This window comes from Cherax quadricarinatus, chromosome 42 (genome assembly GCF_038502225.1).
Source record: "Cherax quadricarinatus isolate ZL_2023a chromosome 42, ASM3850222v1, whole genome shotgun sequence".
Taxonomy (NCBI): Eukaryota; Metazoa; Arthropoda; class Malacostraca; order Decapoda; family Parastacidae; genus Cherax; species Cherax quadricarinatus.
This window is the reverse complement of record NC_091333.1, coordinates 20583761-20603716: the sequence shown is the minus strand read 5'-3', so window position 1 is coordinate 20603716 and position 19956 is coordinate 20583761. Positions and strand designations below refer to the sequence as shown.

At 39.9% G+C, this 19956-nt stretch overlaps 1 protein-coding gene across 4 annotated transcripts in view; it reads left to right on the top strand.

The window, feature by feature from the left end:
- Positions 1 to 19956, top strand: part of LOC128706052 (uncharacterized) — a 964931-nt gene that overhangs the window by 257703 nt on the left and 687272 nt on the right. For all 4 annotated transcript variants that reach the window (XM_070093399.1, XM_070093398.1, XM_070093400.1 and 1 more), the window contains exon 3: positions 1581 to 1630. In XM_070093399.1, coding sequence (XP_069949500.1) covers positions 1581 to 1630 — 50 coding nt within the window. The remainder of the gene's footprint in view (positions 1 to 1580; positions 1631 to 19956) is intronic.

Below are 19956 nucleotides of genomic sequence, written 5' to 3'. Positions count from 1 at the left end.
TAAGAATCTTTTAGTCACTGAAGGTATACCAAGAGAAGGGTACGAGCATGTCTCATTTATGGCAAATATTTTTAACTTTGTGCACATCTGCCTAGATAACTTTTTTTATTAAATACCTTAAATATTATTGGTTTATGTTGTTCCAGTTGTGATCCCAAATTCTTATCGAAAAGCGCTATTGAGTAGCTTCTTCATTTTCACTGGATAAGTGGAGTGGAATATAATCCAACATCTTGTTACAAAGCCAGTAACTGGCTGGCGGCTAGAGGGGGATCAATTAGTCGATCCTCCGACATGCTCTGGAGGCGTCTGTTATACAAGACGCATTATGTAGCAGATTACGGCATTTCTGTGGATAATCGTATTTACATGTCCCATTTCTTTTACTAGTTTGCTTAAATAATACGTTAATAATATGACTGGGGTATTTGTTATAGACATCCCAGACGTAATACCAGTATATTTGTTGCAGACATCCCAGACGTAATACCAGTATATTTGTTGCAGACATCCCAGACGTAATACCAGTATATTTGTTGCAGACATCCCAGACGTAATACCAATATATTTGTTGCAGACATCCCAGACGTAATACCAGTATATTTGTTGCAGACATCCCAGACGTAATACCAATATATTTGTTGCAGACATCCCAGACGTAATACCAATATATTTGTTGCAGACATCCCAGATATAGTACCAACATGTTTTTATTTTCTGTTGCTCACTGATTCAGTGGGTTCTGGATTAGTACTAGAAAAAGCTTTATACAGGGCTGTATCAAGCCACTTGATCAAGCTCTGGATAGAGCTTCGTCAAGTAACTTGATGAAACTGTGTAGAGTCAAACGTGTATAAATTAGGATTTGCTCTGTACAGTGTTAAGCACACGTGTGTGTGTGTATATATATATATATATATATATATATATATATATATATATATATATATATATATATATATATATATATATATATATATATATATATATATATATATTTGGCTTAGATAGCAACGCTCTTCTTGCCAAATAAGGCAAGCGAAAATTTGTGTATGCAGCAATTTCGCAAAAATCATTCTGAACCTAACGAAAAAATATATATTTCATTGTATTAGTTTATTATTAAATTATTGTAAACTTATCTTAAGTATATTTAGTTAGATTAGGCTAAATTAAATTGATATTGTTATAATAAGGTTAGGTAAGTTTTCTAAGATTCTCTTAGTACAAAATTATTAATTTTTACATTAATATAAATCAAAAATGTATCTTTAAATGTATAGGAAAATATTTTAGAAAGGACTTAACTTTAAATGAGTTTTTGCGTATTGACCAATTTTACCTATTCGGCACGACACACACACACACACACACACACACACACACACACACACACACACGCACACGCACACGCACACACGCACACACACACACACACTATATATATATATATATATATATATATATATATATATATATATATATATATATATATATATATATATATATATATATATATTTAAAATTAAATTAGAAAAAAACATTGAACCCTAAGTAAAGTGGAGACATTTGTGTTGCAGGTGCTTGAACCCCCGCTCTACACTCATCTACGAGCTACCTCCTGTCGGAGGTAAGTAGAACCCTCCTTCTGTTATTATTATTACTATTATTATTATTATTATCGTTATTTTTATGTTATTATTGTTGTTATTCAGAGCTCAAAGTTATATCCTTAAGGGTCATACAGCGCCTCTAAGAAATTAGAGGTAATGAGGTTTGAGCCGAGGGGATGGCAGTTCTATTTCCTTGGATCAGAAGCTCTTCATCGGCATGCAGGAGCAGCACGGTCTGAAACCTGCCCTCCAATTGAGCTCCCTTCATGCTTGTAACTTGGATATACCTTTGAAGAGTTTCGAGAGTTTCACTGCTCTCAGAGCTCGGCCATGGGCCAGGCTCGTCCGGTGCTTGCTTGATCAACCAGGCTGTTGCTGCTGGAGGCCCGCTGCCCCACATATCCATCACAGCCCGGTTGATCTGGCACCTGGTGAAGATACTTGTCCAGTTTCCTTTTGAAGGCTTCTACACTTGTCCCAGCCGTGTTTCTGATGTCTTTTGGTAAGATGTTGAATAGTCTGGGACCCCGGATGTTGATAGTGTTTCCTTATTATCCCCACCGCGCCCCTGCTCCTCACTGGGTTTTTGTTACACTTCCTCCCATATCTTTCACTCCAGTATGTTGTTTTGGCAGTGTGCAGATTTGGGACCAAGCTCTCGAGTACCTTCCAGGTATATATTATCATGTATCTCTCTCTCCTCCGCTCCAGTGAGTACATAGTCATGACTTGAAGGCGTTCCCAGTAATTTAGGTGCTTTACTGGCTTACTGCGAACTGTAAACGATCTTTGTATTTGTTCCAGCTCCGATGAGGGAGCACTAGCGATTTGAAGAGTGTCACCATCGGTATTATTTCCCTTGTTTTGAAGGTTCTCAATACCCACCCAGTCATCTTCCTGGCTGTCGTGATCCTTGTCTTGTTATGTTCCTTAAAAGAAAGGTCAGATGACATAATTATTCCCAGATCTTTTACGTGTTCCTTTCGTTCTATTTGGTGACCCTCTTGAGTTATGTATATAGTGCTCCTTTTGAGTTCTTCATTCTTTCCATACCTAAGCAGCTGGAACTTGTCACCATTGAACGTCATGTTCTCCACTGCCCACTGGAAAACCCTGTTTATGTCTTCCTGTAATTTTTCAGTGTCCTCTACCGTTGTGACTTTCATGCTTATTTTAGTGTCATCTGCAAATGATACAAAAGTGTGCCGGGTGTTTGTATGTATGTCTGCTATAAGGATGAGAAGCAGCAGAGGTGCCAGGACAGTGCCTTGGGGCACTGAGCTTTTGACCTCGCTGATGCTGGATCTTACTCTGTTTACTACTACTATTTGTGTTGTGTGTGTTAGAAACCCGATAATCCATCTGCCTACCTTCCCCGTAATGCCCATGGCCTTCATTTTGTGCACTATCACTCCTTGTATCAAGAGCAACTCACCAGCATCATTGCAATAAGGTAAAATAATGCTACACCATTTCGATATTAAAATTGATAAAATGTCGTCTAGAGACTCTTGACACTACATTAAACACACCGAACTTCAAAGTAGGAAACACGAGTGTTTAAACTCTGAGGCTTATCAAAGCAGACTGTTGTGTCCATCTGTCACACTGTTGTGTCCAGTCACACTGTTGTGTCCATCTGTCACACTGTTGTGTCCATCTGTCACACTGTTGTGTCCATCTGTCACACTGTTGTGTCCAGTCACACTGTTGTGTCCATCTGTCACACTGTTGTGTCCAGTCACACTGTTGTGTCCATCTGTCACACTGTTGTGTCCATCTGTCACACTGTTGTGTCCATCAGTCACACTGTTGTGTCCATCAGTCACACTGTTGTGTCCATCAGTCACACTGCTGTGTCCATCTGTCACACTGTTGTGTCCATCTGTCACACTGCTGTGTCCATCTGTCACACTGTTGTGTCCATCAGTCACACTGTTGTGTCAATCTGTCACACTGTTGTGTCCATCTGTCACACTGTTGTGTCCATCTGTCACACTGTTGTGTCCATCTGTCACACTGTTGTGTCCGTCAGTCACACTGCTGTGTCCATCTGTCACACTGTTGTGTCCATCAGTCACACTGCTGTGTCCATCTGTCACACTGTTGTGTCCATCTGTCACACTGCTGTGTCCATCTGTCACACTGTTATGTCCATCTGTCACACTGTTGTGTTCATCAGTCACACTGTTGTGTCCATCTGTCACACTGTTGTGTCCATCTGTCACACTGTTGTGTCCATCTGTCACACTGTTGTGTCCATCTGTCACACTATTGTGTCCATCTGTCACACTGTTGTGTCCATCTGTCACACTGTTGTGTCCATCTGTCACACGGTTGTGTCCATCTGTCACACTGTTGTGTCCATCTGTCACACTGTTGTGTCCATCTGTCACACTATTGTGTCCATCTGTCACACTGTTGTGTCCATCAGTCACACTGCTGTGTCCATCTGTCACACTGTTGTGTCCATCTGTCACACTGTTGTGTCCATCTGTCACACTGTTGTGTCCATCTGTCTCACTGTTGTGTCCATCTGTCACACTGTGTCCATCTGTCACACTGTTGTGTCCATCTGTCACACTGTTGTGTCCATCTGTCACACTGTTGTGTCCATCTGTCACACTGTTGTGTCCATCTGTCTCACTGTTGTGTCCATCTGTCACACTGTGTCCATCTGTCACACTGTTGTGTCCATCTGTCTCACTGTTGTGTCCATCTGTCACACTGTGTCCATCTGTCACACTATTGTGTCCTGTCACACTGTTATGTCCATCTGTCACACTGTTGTGTCCATCAGTCACACTGTTGCGTCCATCTGTCACACTGTTGTGTCCATCTGTCACACTGTTGTGTCCATCTGTCACACTGTTGTGTCCATCAGTCACACTGTTGTGTCCATCTGTCACTGTTGTGTCCATCAGTCACACTGTTGTGTCCATCTGTCACACTGTTGTGTCCATCTATCACACTTGTCTCCATCTATCATTCTGTTGTGTCCATCTATCACAATGTTGTGTCCATCTGTCACACTGTTGTGTCCATCTGTCACACTGTTGTGTCCATCTGTCACACTGTTGTGTCCATCTGTCACACTGTTATGTCCATCTGTCACACTGTTGTGTCCATCAGTCACACTGTTGCGTCCATCTGTCACACTGTTGTGTCCATCTGTCACACTGTTGTGTCCATCTGTCACACTGTTGTGTCCATCTGTCACACGGTTGTGTCCATCTGTCACACTGTTGTGTCCATCTGTCACACTGTTGTGTCCATCTGTCACACTATTGTGTCCATCTGTCACACTGTTGTGTCCATCAGTCACACTGTTGTGTCCATCTGTCACACTGTTGTGTCCATCTGTCGCACTGTTGTGTCCATCTGTCACACTGTTGTGTCCATCTGTCTCACTGTTGTGTCCATCTGTCACACTGTGTCCATCTGTCACACTGTTGTGTCCATCTGTCACACTGTTGTGTCCATCTGTCACACTGTTGTGTCCATCTGTCACACTGTTGTGTCCATCTGTCTCACTGTTGTGTCCATCTGTCACACTGTGTCCATCTGTCACACTGTTGTGTCCATCTGTCTCACTGTTGTGTCCATCTGTCACACTGTGTCCATCTGTCACACTATTGTGTCCATCTGTCACACTGTTATGTCCATCTGTCACACTGTTGTGTCCATCATTCACACTGTTGCGTCCATCTGTCACACTGTTGTGTCCATCTGTCACACTGTTGTGTCCATCTGTCACACTGTTGTGTCCATCTGTCACACTGTTGTGTCCATCTGTCACTGTTGTGTCCATCAGTCACACTGTTGTGTCCATCTGTCACACTGTTGTGTCCATCTATCACACTTGTCCCCATCTATCATTCTGTTGTGTCCATCTATCACAATGTTGTGTCCATCTATCACAATGTTGTGTCCCTCTGTCACACTGTGTCCATCTGTCACACTGTTGTGTCCATCTGTCACACTGTTGTGTCCATCTGTCACACTGTTGTGTCCATCTATCACACTTGTCTCCATCTATCATTCTGTTGTGTCCATCTATCACACTTGTCTCCATCTATCATTCTGTTGTGTCCATCTATCACAATGTTGTGTCCATCTATCACTCTGTTGTGTCCCTCTGTCACACTGTGTCCATCTGTCACACTGTTGTGTCCATCTGTCACACTGTTGTGTCCATCTGTCACACTGTTGTGTCCATTTGTCACACTCTTATGTCCATCTGTCACACTGTTGTGTCCATCAGTCACACTGTTGCGTCCATCTGTCACACTGTTGTGTCCATCTGTCACACTGTTGTGTCCATCTGTCACACTTGTGTCCATCTGTCACACTGTTGTGTCCATCTGTCACACTGTTGTGTCTATCTATCACACTGTTGTGTCCATCTGTCACACTGTTGTGTCCATCTGTCACACTGTTGTGTCCATCAGTCACACTGTTGTGTCCATCTGTCACACTGTTGTGTCCATCTGTCACACTGTTGTGTCCATCTGTCACACTGTTGTGTCCATCTGTCACACTTGTGTCCATCTGTCACACTGTTGTGTCCATCTGTCACACTGTTGTGTCCATCTGTCACACTGTTGTGTCCATCAGTCACACTGTTGTGTCCATCTGTCACACTGTTGTGTCTATCTATCACACTGTTGTGTCCATCTGTCACACTGTTGTGTCCATCTGTCACACTTGTGTCCATCTGTCACACTGTTGTGTCTATCTATCACACTGTTGTGTCCATCTGTCACACTGTTGTGTCCATCTGTCACACTGTTGTGTCCATCAGTCACACTGTTGTGTCCATCTGTCACACTGTTGTGTCCATCTGTCACACTGTTGTGTCCATCTGTCACACTGTTGTGTCCATCTGTCACACTGTTGTGTCTATCTATCACACTGTTGTGTCCATCTGTCACACTGTTGTGTCCATCTGTCACACTTGTGTCCATCTGTCACACTGTTGTGTCCATCTGTCACACTGTTGTGTCTATCTATCACACTGTTGTGTCCATCTGTCACACTGTTGTGTCCATCAGTCACACTGTTGTGTCCATCTGTCACACTGTTGTGTCCATCTGTCACACTGTTGTGTCCATCTGTCACACTGTTGTGTCCATCTGTCACACTGTTGTGTCCATCTGTCACACTGTTATGTCCATCTGTCACACTGTTGTGTCCATCTGTCACACTGTTGTGTCCATCTATCACACTGTTGTCTCCATCTATCACACTGTTGTCTCCATCTATCACACTGTTGTCTCCATCTATCACACTGTTGTCTCCATCTATCACACAGTATGACCCTTGTAGGTTTAGCGCTTCTTAATTTTAATCTACAATCCTCTAAGAAATATTTAATTTACATTTTTTAAAAAATCCAATTTGATAAAATTTGGAAAAAACTGGCAGCTTGGCACCCACACAGCCCAGATAAGATACACCAGCATTTAAGGTTTGAAACTGATCGGAAGAGACATTCTCTAGCTGTTTCATGGGAAACAATTTTCTTAATAAGAATTACAAATTTGAATATACGCAGTTCAAAGTGAGTGACAAATTATATTTTAATAAAGCCCCTCATCTATAAAGGTTTGAAGCCGATCAGAAAAGTCATTATTTAGTAATTGATCCGATTCCAACTAGTCGTGATTTTTTAACTATTCCAGTAAAATTTGTAGTGTGCGGCCACTCTGACCTGACGGGTTATGATACTTGAAGATTGAGACACTTATGCAACATATGGGAATCTTTATTCAGGAAACGTTTCGCCACACACTGACTTCATCAGTCCGATACAAAAGTAGAAAGGCGTAAGGAGAGGAGTTTGAGGTAATCAGTCCCTCAGCCTGGAGTCGATGTGTTCAGTCCATCAAGATTGATGGACTGAACACATCACAAGGAACCTGTAATAGACTTTAGTGCAATGTTATCTGACCTGTATTTAGAAAACTCAATAAGGTAAATGCTGCCAACGACACGAAAATAATGGCATGGATGACGGGTTTTAAAGATAAATAATCTTTACAATACAGTTTAAATCACTTGTGTTTTCTCGTTTAGATTATTTTTCGGTGTTAAGAATATAAGGAAGAAGGAACACTGCAGCAGCCCTACTGGCCCATGCGAGGCAGGTCTAATTCTCCTGCCGGCTTAAGCCAGTGCATTAAGGTAGTCAGGTTAGGTCACATTCACTTAAGGAAGGAGCACGGCAACTGACCTAGTAGCACAAGCTAGTCAGGTCCAACTCACACCCACCCACAGCCACTCATGTATTTATCTAGCTTATTTTTAAAACTACACAACATCTTAGCTTCTATGACGGTACTCGGGAACTTGTTCCACTCATCTACAACTCAACTAGAAAAGGTTCGGAGATAATTTACTACAGCATATAACCAAGTTAAGCACTTAAACTACTGGGAGCGCGAAGAAAGAGAGAGATACCTGATAATATAAGCGACAAAGATACTAGAGGGCCTGGTTCCTAAACTGCACTCTACCATAAGAAAGAGGAGAGATACGGAAGTGTAAAATAAGCCAAGTGAAAAGCAGGGAAGTAATGGGAACAAGAGAGCACTGTGTCAACATTGGTGGTGCAAGACTCAACATGCTACCAACAAATATCACTAACATTGCTGGAACAACTGTAGAACAACTGCCAGATCAACCATGATGTGATGACTATGTGGGTCAGCGGGCCAAAAACAGCAACAGCCTGGTTGATCAGGCAGTTGAGAGAAAAGCCTGACCCAGGCGGGGCTGCGGAAGTAGATCAACTCACAGCTGTCACAGATGCATCAGCTTATCACTCAGTCCTTTTTAAGAGAAGCGATAGTAATACATGCATCGTGTGATGACAGTGTAGTGTGATGACACAGTGTAGTGTGATACACAGTGTAGCGTGATGACACAGTGTAGTGTGATGATACACAGTGTAGTGTGATGACACAGTGTAGTGTGATGATACACAGTGTAGTGTGATGACACAGTGTAGTGTGATGATACACAGTGTAGTGTGATGACACAGTGTAGTGTGATGATACATTGTAGTGTGATGACACAGTGTAGTGTGATACACAGTGTAGCGTGATGACACAGTGTAGTGTGATGATACACAGTGTAGTGTGATGACACAGTGTAGTGTGATGATACACAGTGTAGTGTGATGACACAGTGTAGTGTGATGATACATTGTAGTGTGATGACACAGTGTAGTGTGATACACAGTGTAGCGTGATGACAGTGTAGTGTGATGATACACAGTGTAGTGTAATGACACAGTGTAGTGTGATACACAGTGTAGTGTGATGATACACAGTGTAGTGTGATGACACAGTGTAGTGTGATACACAGTGTAGTGTGATGACAGTGTAGTGTGATGATACACAGTGTAGTGTGATGATACACAGTGTAGTGTGATGACACACAGTGTAGTGTGATGATACACAGTGTAGTGTGATGATACAGTGTAGTGTGATGATACACAGTGTAGTGTGGTGACACACAGTGTAGTGTGATACACAGTGTAGTGTGATGACACACAGTGTAGTGTGATGATACACAGTGTAGTGTGATACAGTGTAGTGTGATGACACTCAGTGTAGTGTGATGATACACAGTGTAGTGTGATGACACACAGTGTAGTGTGATGATACACAGTGTAGTGTGATGATACACAGTGTAGTGTGATGACAGTGTAGTGTGATGATACACAGTGTAGTGTGATGATACACAGTGTAGTGTGATGATACACAGTGTAGTGTGATGATACACAGTGTAGTGTGATGATACACAGTGTAGTGTGATGACACACAGTGTAGTGTGATGATACACAGTGTAGTGTGATGATACACAGTGTAGTGTGATGACACTCAGTGTAGTGTGATGATACACAGTGTAGTGTGATACACAGGGTAGTGTGATGATACACAGTGTAGTGTGATGATACATTGTAGTGTGATGATACACAGTGTAGTGTGATGACACACAGTGTAGTGTGATGATACACGGTGTAGTGTGATGATACACAGTGTAGTGTGATGATACACAGTGTAGTGTGATGACACACAGTGTAGTGTGATGATACACAATGTAGTGTGATGACACACAGTGTAGTGTGATGATACAGTGTAGTGTGATGACACACTGTAGTGTGATGATACACAGTGTAGTGTGATAGTGTAGTGTGATGATACACAGTGTAGTGTGATGACACACACAGTGTAGTGTGATGATACACAATGTAGTGTGATGACGCACACAGTGTAGTGTGATGACACAGTGTAGTGTGATGACACAGTGTAGTGCGATGGCACACACAGTGTAGTGTGATGGCACACACAGTGTAGTGTGATGACACAGTGTAGTGTGATGATACACAGTGTAGTGTGATGACACACAGTGTAGTGTGATGACAGTGTAGTGTGATGACAGTGTAGTGTGATACACAGTGTAGTGTGATGATACACAGTGTAGTGTGATGACACACACAGTGTAGTGTGATGGCACACAGTGTAGTGTGATGGCACAGTGTAGTGTGATACACAGTGTAGTGTGATGACAGTGTAGTGTGATGATACACAGTGTAGTGTGATGACACAGTGTAGTGTGATGACACACAGTGTAGTGTGATGATACACAGTGTAGTGTGATGACACACACAGTGTAGTGTGATGATACACACAGTGTAGTGTGATGATACACAGTGTAGTGTGATGGCACACAGTGTAGTGTGATGACACACAGTTTAGTGTAATGGCACACACAGTGTAGTGTGATGATACACAGTGTAGTGTGATGACACACAGTGTAGTGTGATGATACACAGTGTAGTGTGATGACACAGTGTAGTGTGATACACAGTGTAGTGTGATGGCACACACAGTGTAGTGTGATGGCACACAGTATAGTGTGATGATACACAGTGTAGTGTGATGACACAGTGTAGTGTGATGATACACAGTGTAGTGTGATGACAGTGTAGTGTGATGATACACAATGTAGTGTGATGGCACACACTACACAGTGTAGTGTGATGACACACAGTGTAGTGTGATGATACACAGTGTAGTGTGATGACACACACAGTGTAGTGTGATACACAGTGTAGTGTGATGGCACACACAGTGTAGTGTGATGGCACACAGTATAGTGTGATGATACAGTGTAGTGTGATGACACAGTGTAGTGTGATGATACACAGTGTAGTGTGATGACAGTGTAGTGTGATGATACACAATGTAGTGTGATGGCACACAGTGTAGTGTGATGACACACAGTTTAGTGTAATGGCACACACAGTGTAGTGTGATGATACACAGTGTAGTGTGATGACACACAGTGTAGTGTGATGATACACAGTGTAGTGTGATGACACAGTGTAGTGTGATACACAGTGTAGTGTGATGGCACACACAGTGTAGTGTGATGGCACACAGTATAGTGTGATGATACACAGTGTAGTGTGATGACACAGTGTAGTGTGATGATACACAGTGTAGTGTGATGACAGTGTAGTGTGATGATACACAATGTAGTGTGATGGCACACACTACACAGTGTAGTGTGATGACACACAGTGTAGTGTGATGATACACAGTGTAGTGTGATGACACACACAGTGTAGTGTGATACACAGTGTAGTGTGATGGCACACACAGTGTAGTGTGATGGCACACAGTATAGTGTGATGATACAGTGTAGTGTGATGACACAGTGTAGTGTGATACACAGTGTAGTGTGATGACAGTGTAGTGTGATGATACACAATGTAGTGTGATGGCACACAGTGTAGCGTGATGACACATACAGTGTAGTGTGATGACAGTGTAATGTGATGACACACTGTGTAGTTGACCACACAATGTAGTGTGATGATACACTGTGTAGTGTGATGACACAGTGTAGCATGACACACACAGGGTAGTGTGATGACACACACAGTGTAGTGTGATGACACAGCGTAGTGTGATGACACACACAGTGTAGTGTGATGATACACTGTGTAGTGTGATGACACAGTGTAGCATGACACACACAGGGTAGTGTGATGACACACACAGTGTAGTGTGATGACACAGCGTAGTGTGATGACACACACAGTGTAGTGTGATGACACTGTGATGTGATGACACACAGTGTAGTGATGACACACACTATAGTGATGACACTGTGATGTGATGACACACACAGTATAGTGATGGCACACACTGTAGTGTGATGACACACACACTGTGATGTGATGACACACACTGTGATGTAATGACACACACAGTATAGTGATGACACACAGTATAGTGATAACACACAGTATAGTGATGACACAGTGTAGCGATGACACACAGTGTAGTGTGATGAAACATACACAATAGTGATGACACAGTGTAGTCATGATACACACAGTATAGTGATGACACAGTATAGTGATGACACACAGTATAGTGATAACACACACAGTGTAGTGATGACACACACAGTGCAGTGATGACACACAGTGATGTGATGTGATGACACACAGTGTAGTGATGACACACACTGTGATGTGATGACACACAGTGATGTGATGTGATGACACACAGTGTAGTGATGACACACACTGTGATGTGATGACAGTGTAGTGATGACACACACAGTATAGTGATGACACACACAGTATAGTGATGACACACACAGTATAGTGATGACACACACAGTATAGTGATGACACACATTATAGTGATAACACAGTATAGTGATAACACACACAGTGTAGTAATGACACAGTATAGTGATGACACACAGTGTGGCAGTACACACACCTTCCCGCACCAGTACTCTGATGGCCTCGCTTCGTATAAAAATTATGGTGCTTCACATTCATCAAAAAATACCACACACCATTACCATGGGTCTTAAAATATCCTTTGTAGAGTTTAGACCCGGCCATCAACACACCTGCTGTGACACCACGGATAACTGCACAATGTTGGCACCAACACCACTCACATCACAATAGTGGCACCAACACAACTGGTATGACAATGGTGGCACCAGCACTACTCGCGTGACAGTGGTGGCACCAACACAACTGATATGACAATGGTGGCACCAACACCATTCATATGACAATGGTGGCACCAACACCACTCACATGACAATGGTGGCACCAACACCACTCACATGACAATGGTGGCACCAACACAACTAGTATGACAATGGTGGCACCAACACCACTCACATGACAATGGTGGCGCCAACACCACTCATATGACAATGGTGGCACCAACACAACTGGTATGACAATGGTGGCACCAACACCACTCGTATGACAATGGTGGCACCAACACAACTGGTATGACAATGGTGGCACCAACACCACTCGTATGACAATGGTGGCACCAACACCACTCATATGACAATGGTGGCACCAACACCACTCATATGACAATGGTGGCACCAACACCACTCATATGACAATGGTGGCACCAACACCACTCATATGACAATGGTGGCACCAACACCACTCATATGACAATGGTGGCACCAACACCACTCATATGACAATGGTGGCACCAACACCACTCATATGACAATGGTGGCATCAACACCACTCACATGACAATGGTGGCACCAACACCACTCATATGACAATGGTGGCATCAACACCACTCACATGACAATGTTGGCAGCAACACCACTCATATGACAATGGTGGCACCAACACCACTCATATGACAATGGTGGCATCAACACCACTCATATGACAATGGTGGCACCAACACCACTCATATGACAATGGTGGCACCAACACCACTCATATGACAATGGTGGCATCAACACCACTCACATGACAATGGTGGCACCAACACCACTCATATGACAATGGTGGCATCAACACCACTCACATGACAATGGTGGCATCAACACCACTCACATGACAATGTTGGCAGCAATAACAACTAAGAGCTGAGTGATCTTCATACATCAGTCTAGGTAACAATTTTTTACAAAAAGTTGTTCCTCTGATAAATTAGACACATGTGCAACTCTTGGGTATCTTTATTGAGGAAACGTTTCGCCACACAGTGGCTTCATCAGTCCATACAAAGGAGAATCTTGAAGAACAGGAAGAGAATGAGGTAATCAGTCCCTCAACCTTGAGTCGATGTGGTCAGTCCATCAATCTTGAATAGAATGCGGCATACGTGCGGAGAAGGAGCTTATAAACCGTTGGCAGGAGAGGTGCAGCAGTCATAGGTTGGACTGATGAAGCCACTGTGTGGCGAAACGTTTCCTCAATAAAGATACCCAAGAGTTGCACATGTGTCTAATTTATCAACATGTCGGTTCTCTGAACCACTGATCTACAAAGTTGTTCCTCTTATCTTTTTTGTTTGTTTTATACTTTTCCTTTTTTTTATGTTAATTTCTAGTTTTTTCATAAGAGTGACAGTTGCGTCACAGATTAACAATGTATAATTTCTTCTTGTCAGAGGTTTGTTATAAAGCAAAATACTAATATTAATGTAAATTACGAATGTAAATTGTGAATGTAAATAAGTTATAAATGTAAATTTTGAATGTAAATTATAAGTTACGAATGTAAATTGTGAATGTAAATTATAAGTTACGAATGTAAATTGTGAATACTTTATGAATGTAAATTACGAATATAAATTTTGAATGTAAATTATGAGTGTAAATTTATTGGTGTTATTGGTATGGTGATATGATGGAATTATTATATTATATTATATTATATTATATTATATTATATTATATTATATTGAATAATGTAATCGTATAAATAATTGTGTGTGTAACGAAATGTTAAATATTCTCTGACTAGCACTGTACCACTCTATGTGCTATGTTGTATGTGCTACATTGTACTATGTTGTATGTGTTACAGTGTAAATGCTATGTTATATTATGCTATATTGTATGTGCTACATTGTGCTATATTGTATTTACTACATTGTAAGTGCTATATTGTATGTGCTACATTATAAGTGCTATATTGTATGTGCTACATTATAAGTGCTATATTGTATGTACTACATTATAAGTGCTATATTGTATGTACTACATTATAAGTGCTATATTGTATGTACTACATTGTAAGTGCTATATTGTATGTGCTACATTGTGCTATATTGTATTTACTACATTGTAAGTGCTATATTATATGTGCTACATTATAAGTGCTATATTGTATGTGCTACATTATAAGTGCTATATTGTATGTACTACATTATAAGTGCTATATTGTATGTACTACATTGTAAGTGCTATATTGTATGTACTACATTGTAAGTGCTATATTGTATGTACTACATTGTAAGTGCTATATTGTATGTACTACATTGTAAGTGCTATATTGTATGTACTACATTGTAAGTGCTATATTGTATGTACTATATTGTAAGTGCTATATTGTATGTGCTACATTGTGCTATATTGTATGTACTACATTGTAAGTGCTATATTGTATGTACTACATTATAAGTGCTATATTGTATGTACTACATTGTAAGTGCTATATTGTATGTACTACATTGTAAGTGCTATATTGTATGTGCTACATTATAAGTGCTATATTGTATGTACTACATTGTAAGTGCTATATTGTATGTACTACATTGTAAGTGCTATATTGTATGTGCTACATTGTGCTATATTGTATGTGCTACATTGTAAGTGCTATGTTGTATGTGCTACATTGTAAGTGCTATATTGTATGTACTACATTGTAAGTGCTATATTGTATGTGCTACATTGTGCTATATTGTATTTACTACATTGTAAGTGCTATATTATATGTGCTACATTATAAGTGCTATATTGTATGTGCTACATTATAAGTGCTATATTGTATGTACTACATTATAAGTGCTATATTGTATGTACTACATTGTAAGTGCTATATTGTATGTACTACATTGTAAGTGCTATATTGTATGTGCTACATTATAAGTGCTATATTGTATGTGCTACATTATAAGTGCTATATTGTATGTACTACATTGTAAGTGCTATATTGTATGTACTACATTGTAAGTGCTATATTGTATGTGCAACATTATAAGTGCTATATTGTATGTACTATGTTGTATGTGTTAGATTGTGCTATGTTGTATGTGCTACATTGTACTATGTCGTATGTGTTACATTGTGCTATGTTGTATGTGTTACATTATAGGTGTTATGTTGTATGTGTTAGATTGTGCTATGTTGTAGTGCTACATTGTAAGTGCTATGTTGTATGTGCTACATTGTAAGTGCTATGTTGTATGTGTTACATTGTAAGTGCTATGTTGTATGTGCTACATTGTAAGTGTTATATTGTATGTGCTACATTGTAAGTGCTATATTGTATGTGCTACATTGTAAGTGCTATGTTGTATGTGCTACATTGTAAGTGCTATGTTGTATGTGCTACATTGTAAGTGCTATGTTGTATGTGCTACATTGTAAGTGCTATGTTGTATGTGCTACATTGTAAGTGCTATGTTGTATGTGCTACATTGTAAGTGTTATATTGTATGTGCTACATTGTAAGTGCTATATTGTATGTGCTACATTGTAAGTGCTATATTGTATGTGCTACATTGTAAGTGCTATATTGTATGTGCTACATTGTAAGTGCTATGTTGTATGTGCTACATTGTAAGTGCTGTATTGTATGTGCTACATTGTAAGTGCTATGTTGTATGTGCTACATTGTAAGTGCTGTATTGTATGTGCTACATTGTAAGTGCTATGTTGTATGTGCTACATTGTAAGTGTTATGTTGTATGTGCTACATTGTGCTATATTGTATGTGCTACATTATAAGTGCTATGCTACACGAGTTACACTATGAGTGCTACAAAGGAACTTTCAAACGGGGTATTTATGTTAAAAATTGACGTTTGAACGGTAGTTTATATTCCGTTCCTTCTGTCTCACGTGATTCATACCCTGTGGTGTGAGTCAGGCCTAGCGTCTCACTCCCTATGGTGTGAGTCAAGATCTCATCGTCAGTCACGTCTCTGATGTGACTGACAAGTGCGAGTGTTAATAGTGCAGTTTAAGCGACATTCTGCACTCTGGATATCTACAGTATACTGTTCTGCACTCTAGACATCTACAGTATAACATTCTGCACTCTAGACATCTACAGTATAACATTCTGCACTCTAGACATCTACAGTATAACATTCTGCACTCTAAACATCTACAGTATAACATTCTGCACTCTAGACGTCTACAGTATAACATTCTGCACTCTAGACATCTACAGTATAACATTCTGCACTTTAGACATCTACAGTATAACATTCTACACTTTAGACATCTACAGTATAACATTCTGCACTCTAGACGTCTACAGTATAACATTCTGCACTCTAGACATCTACAGTATAACATTCTGCACTCTAGACATCTACAGTATAACATTCTGCACTTTAGACATCTACAGTATAACATTCTGCACTCTAGACATCTACAGTATAACATTCTGCACTCTAAACATCTACAGTATAACATTCTGCACTCTAGACGTCTACAGTATAACATTCTGCACTCTAGACATCTACAGTATAACATTCTGCACTCTAGACATCTACAGTATAACATTCTGCACTTTAGACATCTACAGTATAACATTCTGCACTTTAGACATCTACAGTATACTATTCTGCACTTTAGACATCTACAGTATAACATTCTGCACTTTAGACATCTACAGTATAACATTCTGCACTTTAGACATCTACAGTATACTATTCTGCACTTTAGACATCTACAGTATAACATTCTGGACTCTAGACATCTACAGTATAACATTCTGCACTTTAGACATCTACAGTATACTATTCTGCACTTTAGACATCTACAGTATAACATTCTGCACTTTAGACATCTACAGTATACTATTCTGCACTTTAGACATCTACAGTATAACATTCTGCACTCTAGACATCTACAGTATAACATTCTGCACTTTAGACATCTACAGTATAACATTCTGCACTCTAGACATCTACAGTATAACATTCTGCACTCTAGACATCTACAGTATAACATTCTGCACTTTAGACATCTACAGTATAACATTCTGCACTCTAGACATCTACAGTATAACATTCTGCACTTTAGACATCTACAGTATAACATTCTGCACTTTAGACATCTACAGTATAACATTCTGCACTCTAGACATCTACAGTATAACATTCTGCACTCTAGACATCTACAGTATAACATTCTGCACTCTAGACATCTACAGTATAACATTCTGCACTCTAGACATCTACAGTATACTATTCTGCACTCTAGACATCTTCAGTATACTATTCTGCACTTTAGACATCTACAGTATAACATTCTGCACTCTAGACATCTTCAGTATACTATTCTGCACTTTAGACATCTACAGTATAACATTCTGCACTCTAGACATCTACAGTATAACATTCTGCACTCTAGACATCTACAGTATAACATTCTGCACTCTAGACATCTACAGTATAACATTCTGCACTCTAGACATCTACAGTATACTATTCTGCACTCTAGACATCTACAGTATAACATTCTGCACTTTAGACATCTACAGTATAACATTCTGCACTTTAGACATCTACAGTATAACATTCTGCACTCTAGACATCTACAGTATAACATTCTGCACTTTAGACATCTACAGTATAACATTCTGCACTTTAGACATCTACAGTATAACATTCTGCACTCTAGACATCTACAGTATAACATTCTGCACTTTAGACATCTACAGTATAACATTCTGCACTCTAGACATCTACAGTATAACATTCTGCACTTTAGACATCGACAGTATAACATTCTGCACTTTAGACATCTACAGTATAACATTCTGCACTCTAGACATCTACAGTATAACATTCTGCACTTTAGACATCTACAGTATAACATTCTGCACTCTAGACATCTACAGTATAACATTCTGCACTCTAGACATCTACAGTATAACATTCTGCACTCTAGACATCTACAGTATAACATTCTGCACTCTAGACATCTACAGTATAACATTCTGCACTCTAGACATCTACAGTATAACATTCTGCACTTTAGACATCTACAGTATAACATTCTGCACTCTAGACATCTACAGTATAACATTCTGCACTCTAGACATCTACAGTATAACATTCTGCACTTTAGACATCTACAGTATAACATTCTGCACTCTAGACATCTACAGTATAACATTCTGCACTCTAGACATCTACAGTATAACATTCTGCACTCTAGACATCTACAGTATAACATTCTGCACTCTAGACATCTACAGTATAACATTCTGCACTTTAGACATCTACAGTATAACATTCTGCACTCTAGACATCTACAGTATAACATTCTGCACTCTAGACATCTACAGTATAACATTCTGCACTCTAGACATCTACAGTATAACATTCTGCACTTTAGACATCTACAGTATAACATTCTGCACTCTAGACATCTACAGTATAACATTCTGCACTCTAGACATCTACAGTATAACATTCTGCACTCTAGACATCTACAGTATAACATTCTGCACTTTAGACATCTACAGTATAACATTCTGCACTCTAGACATCTACAGTATAACATTCTGCACTCTAGACATCTACAGTATAACATTCTGCACTCTAGACATCTACAGTATAACATTCTGCACTTTAGACATCTACAGTATAACATTCTGCACTCTAGACGTCTACAGTATAACATTCTGCACTCTAGACATCTACAGTATAACATTCTGCACTCTAGACATCTACAGTATAACATTCTGCACTCTAGACATCTACAGTATAACATTCTGCACTCTAGACATCTACAGTATAACATTCTGCACTCTAGACATCTACAGTATAACATTCTGCACTCTAGACATCTACAGTATAACATTCTGCACTCTAGACATCTACAGTATAACATTCTGCACTCTAGACATCTACAGTATAACATTCTGCACTCTAGACATCTACAGTATAACATTCTGCACTCTAGACATCTACAGTATAACATTCTGCACTCTAGACATCTACAGTATAACATTCTGCACTCTAGACATCTACAGTATAACATTCTGCACTCTAGACATCTACAGTATAACATTCTGCACTCTAGACATCTACAGTATAACATTCTGCACTCTAGACATCTACAGTATAACATTCTGCACTCTAGACATCTACAGTATAACATTCTGCACTCTAGACATCTACAGTATAACATTCTGCACTCTAGACGTCTACAGTATAACATTCTGCACTCTAGACATCTACAGTATAACATTCTGCACTCTAGACATCTACAGTAT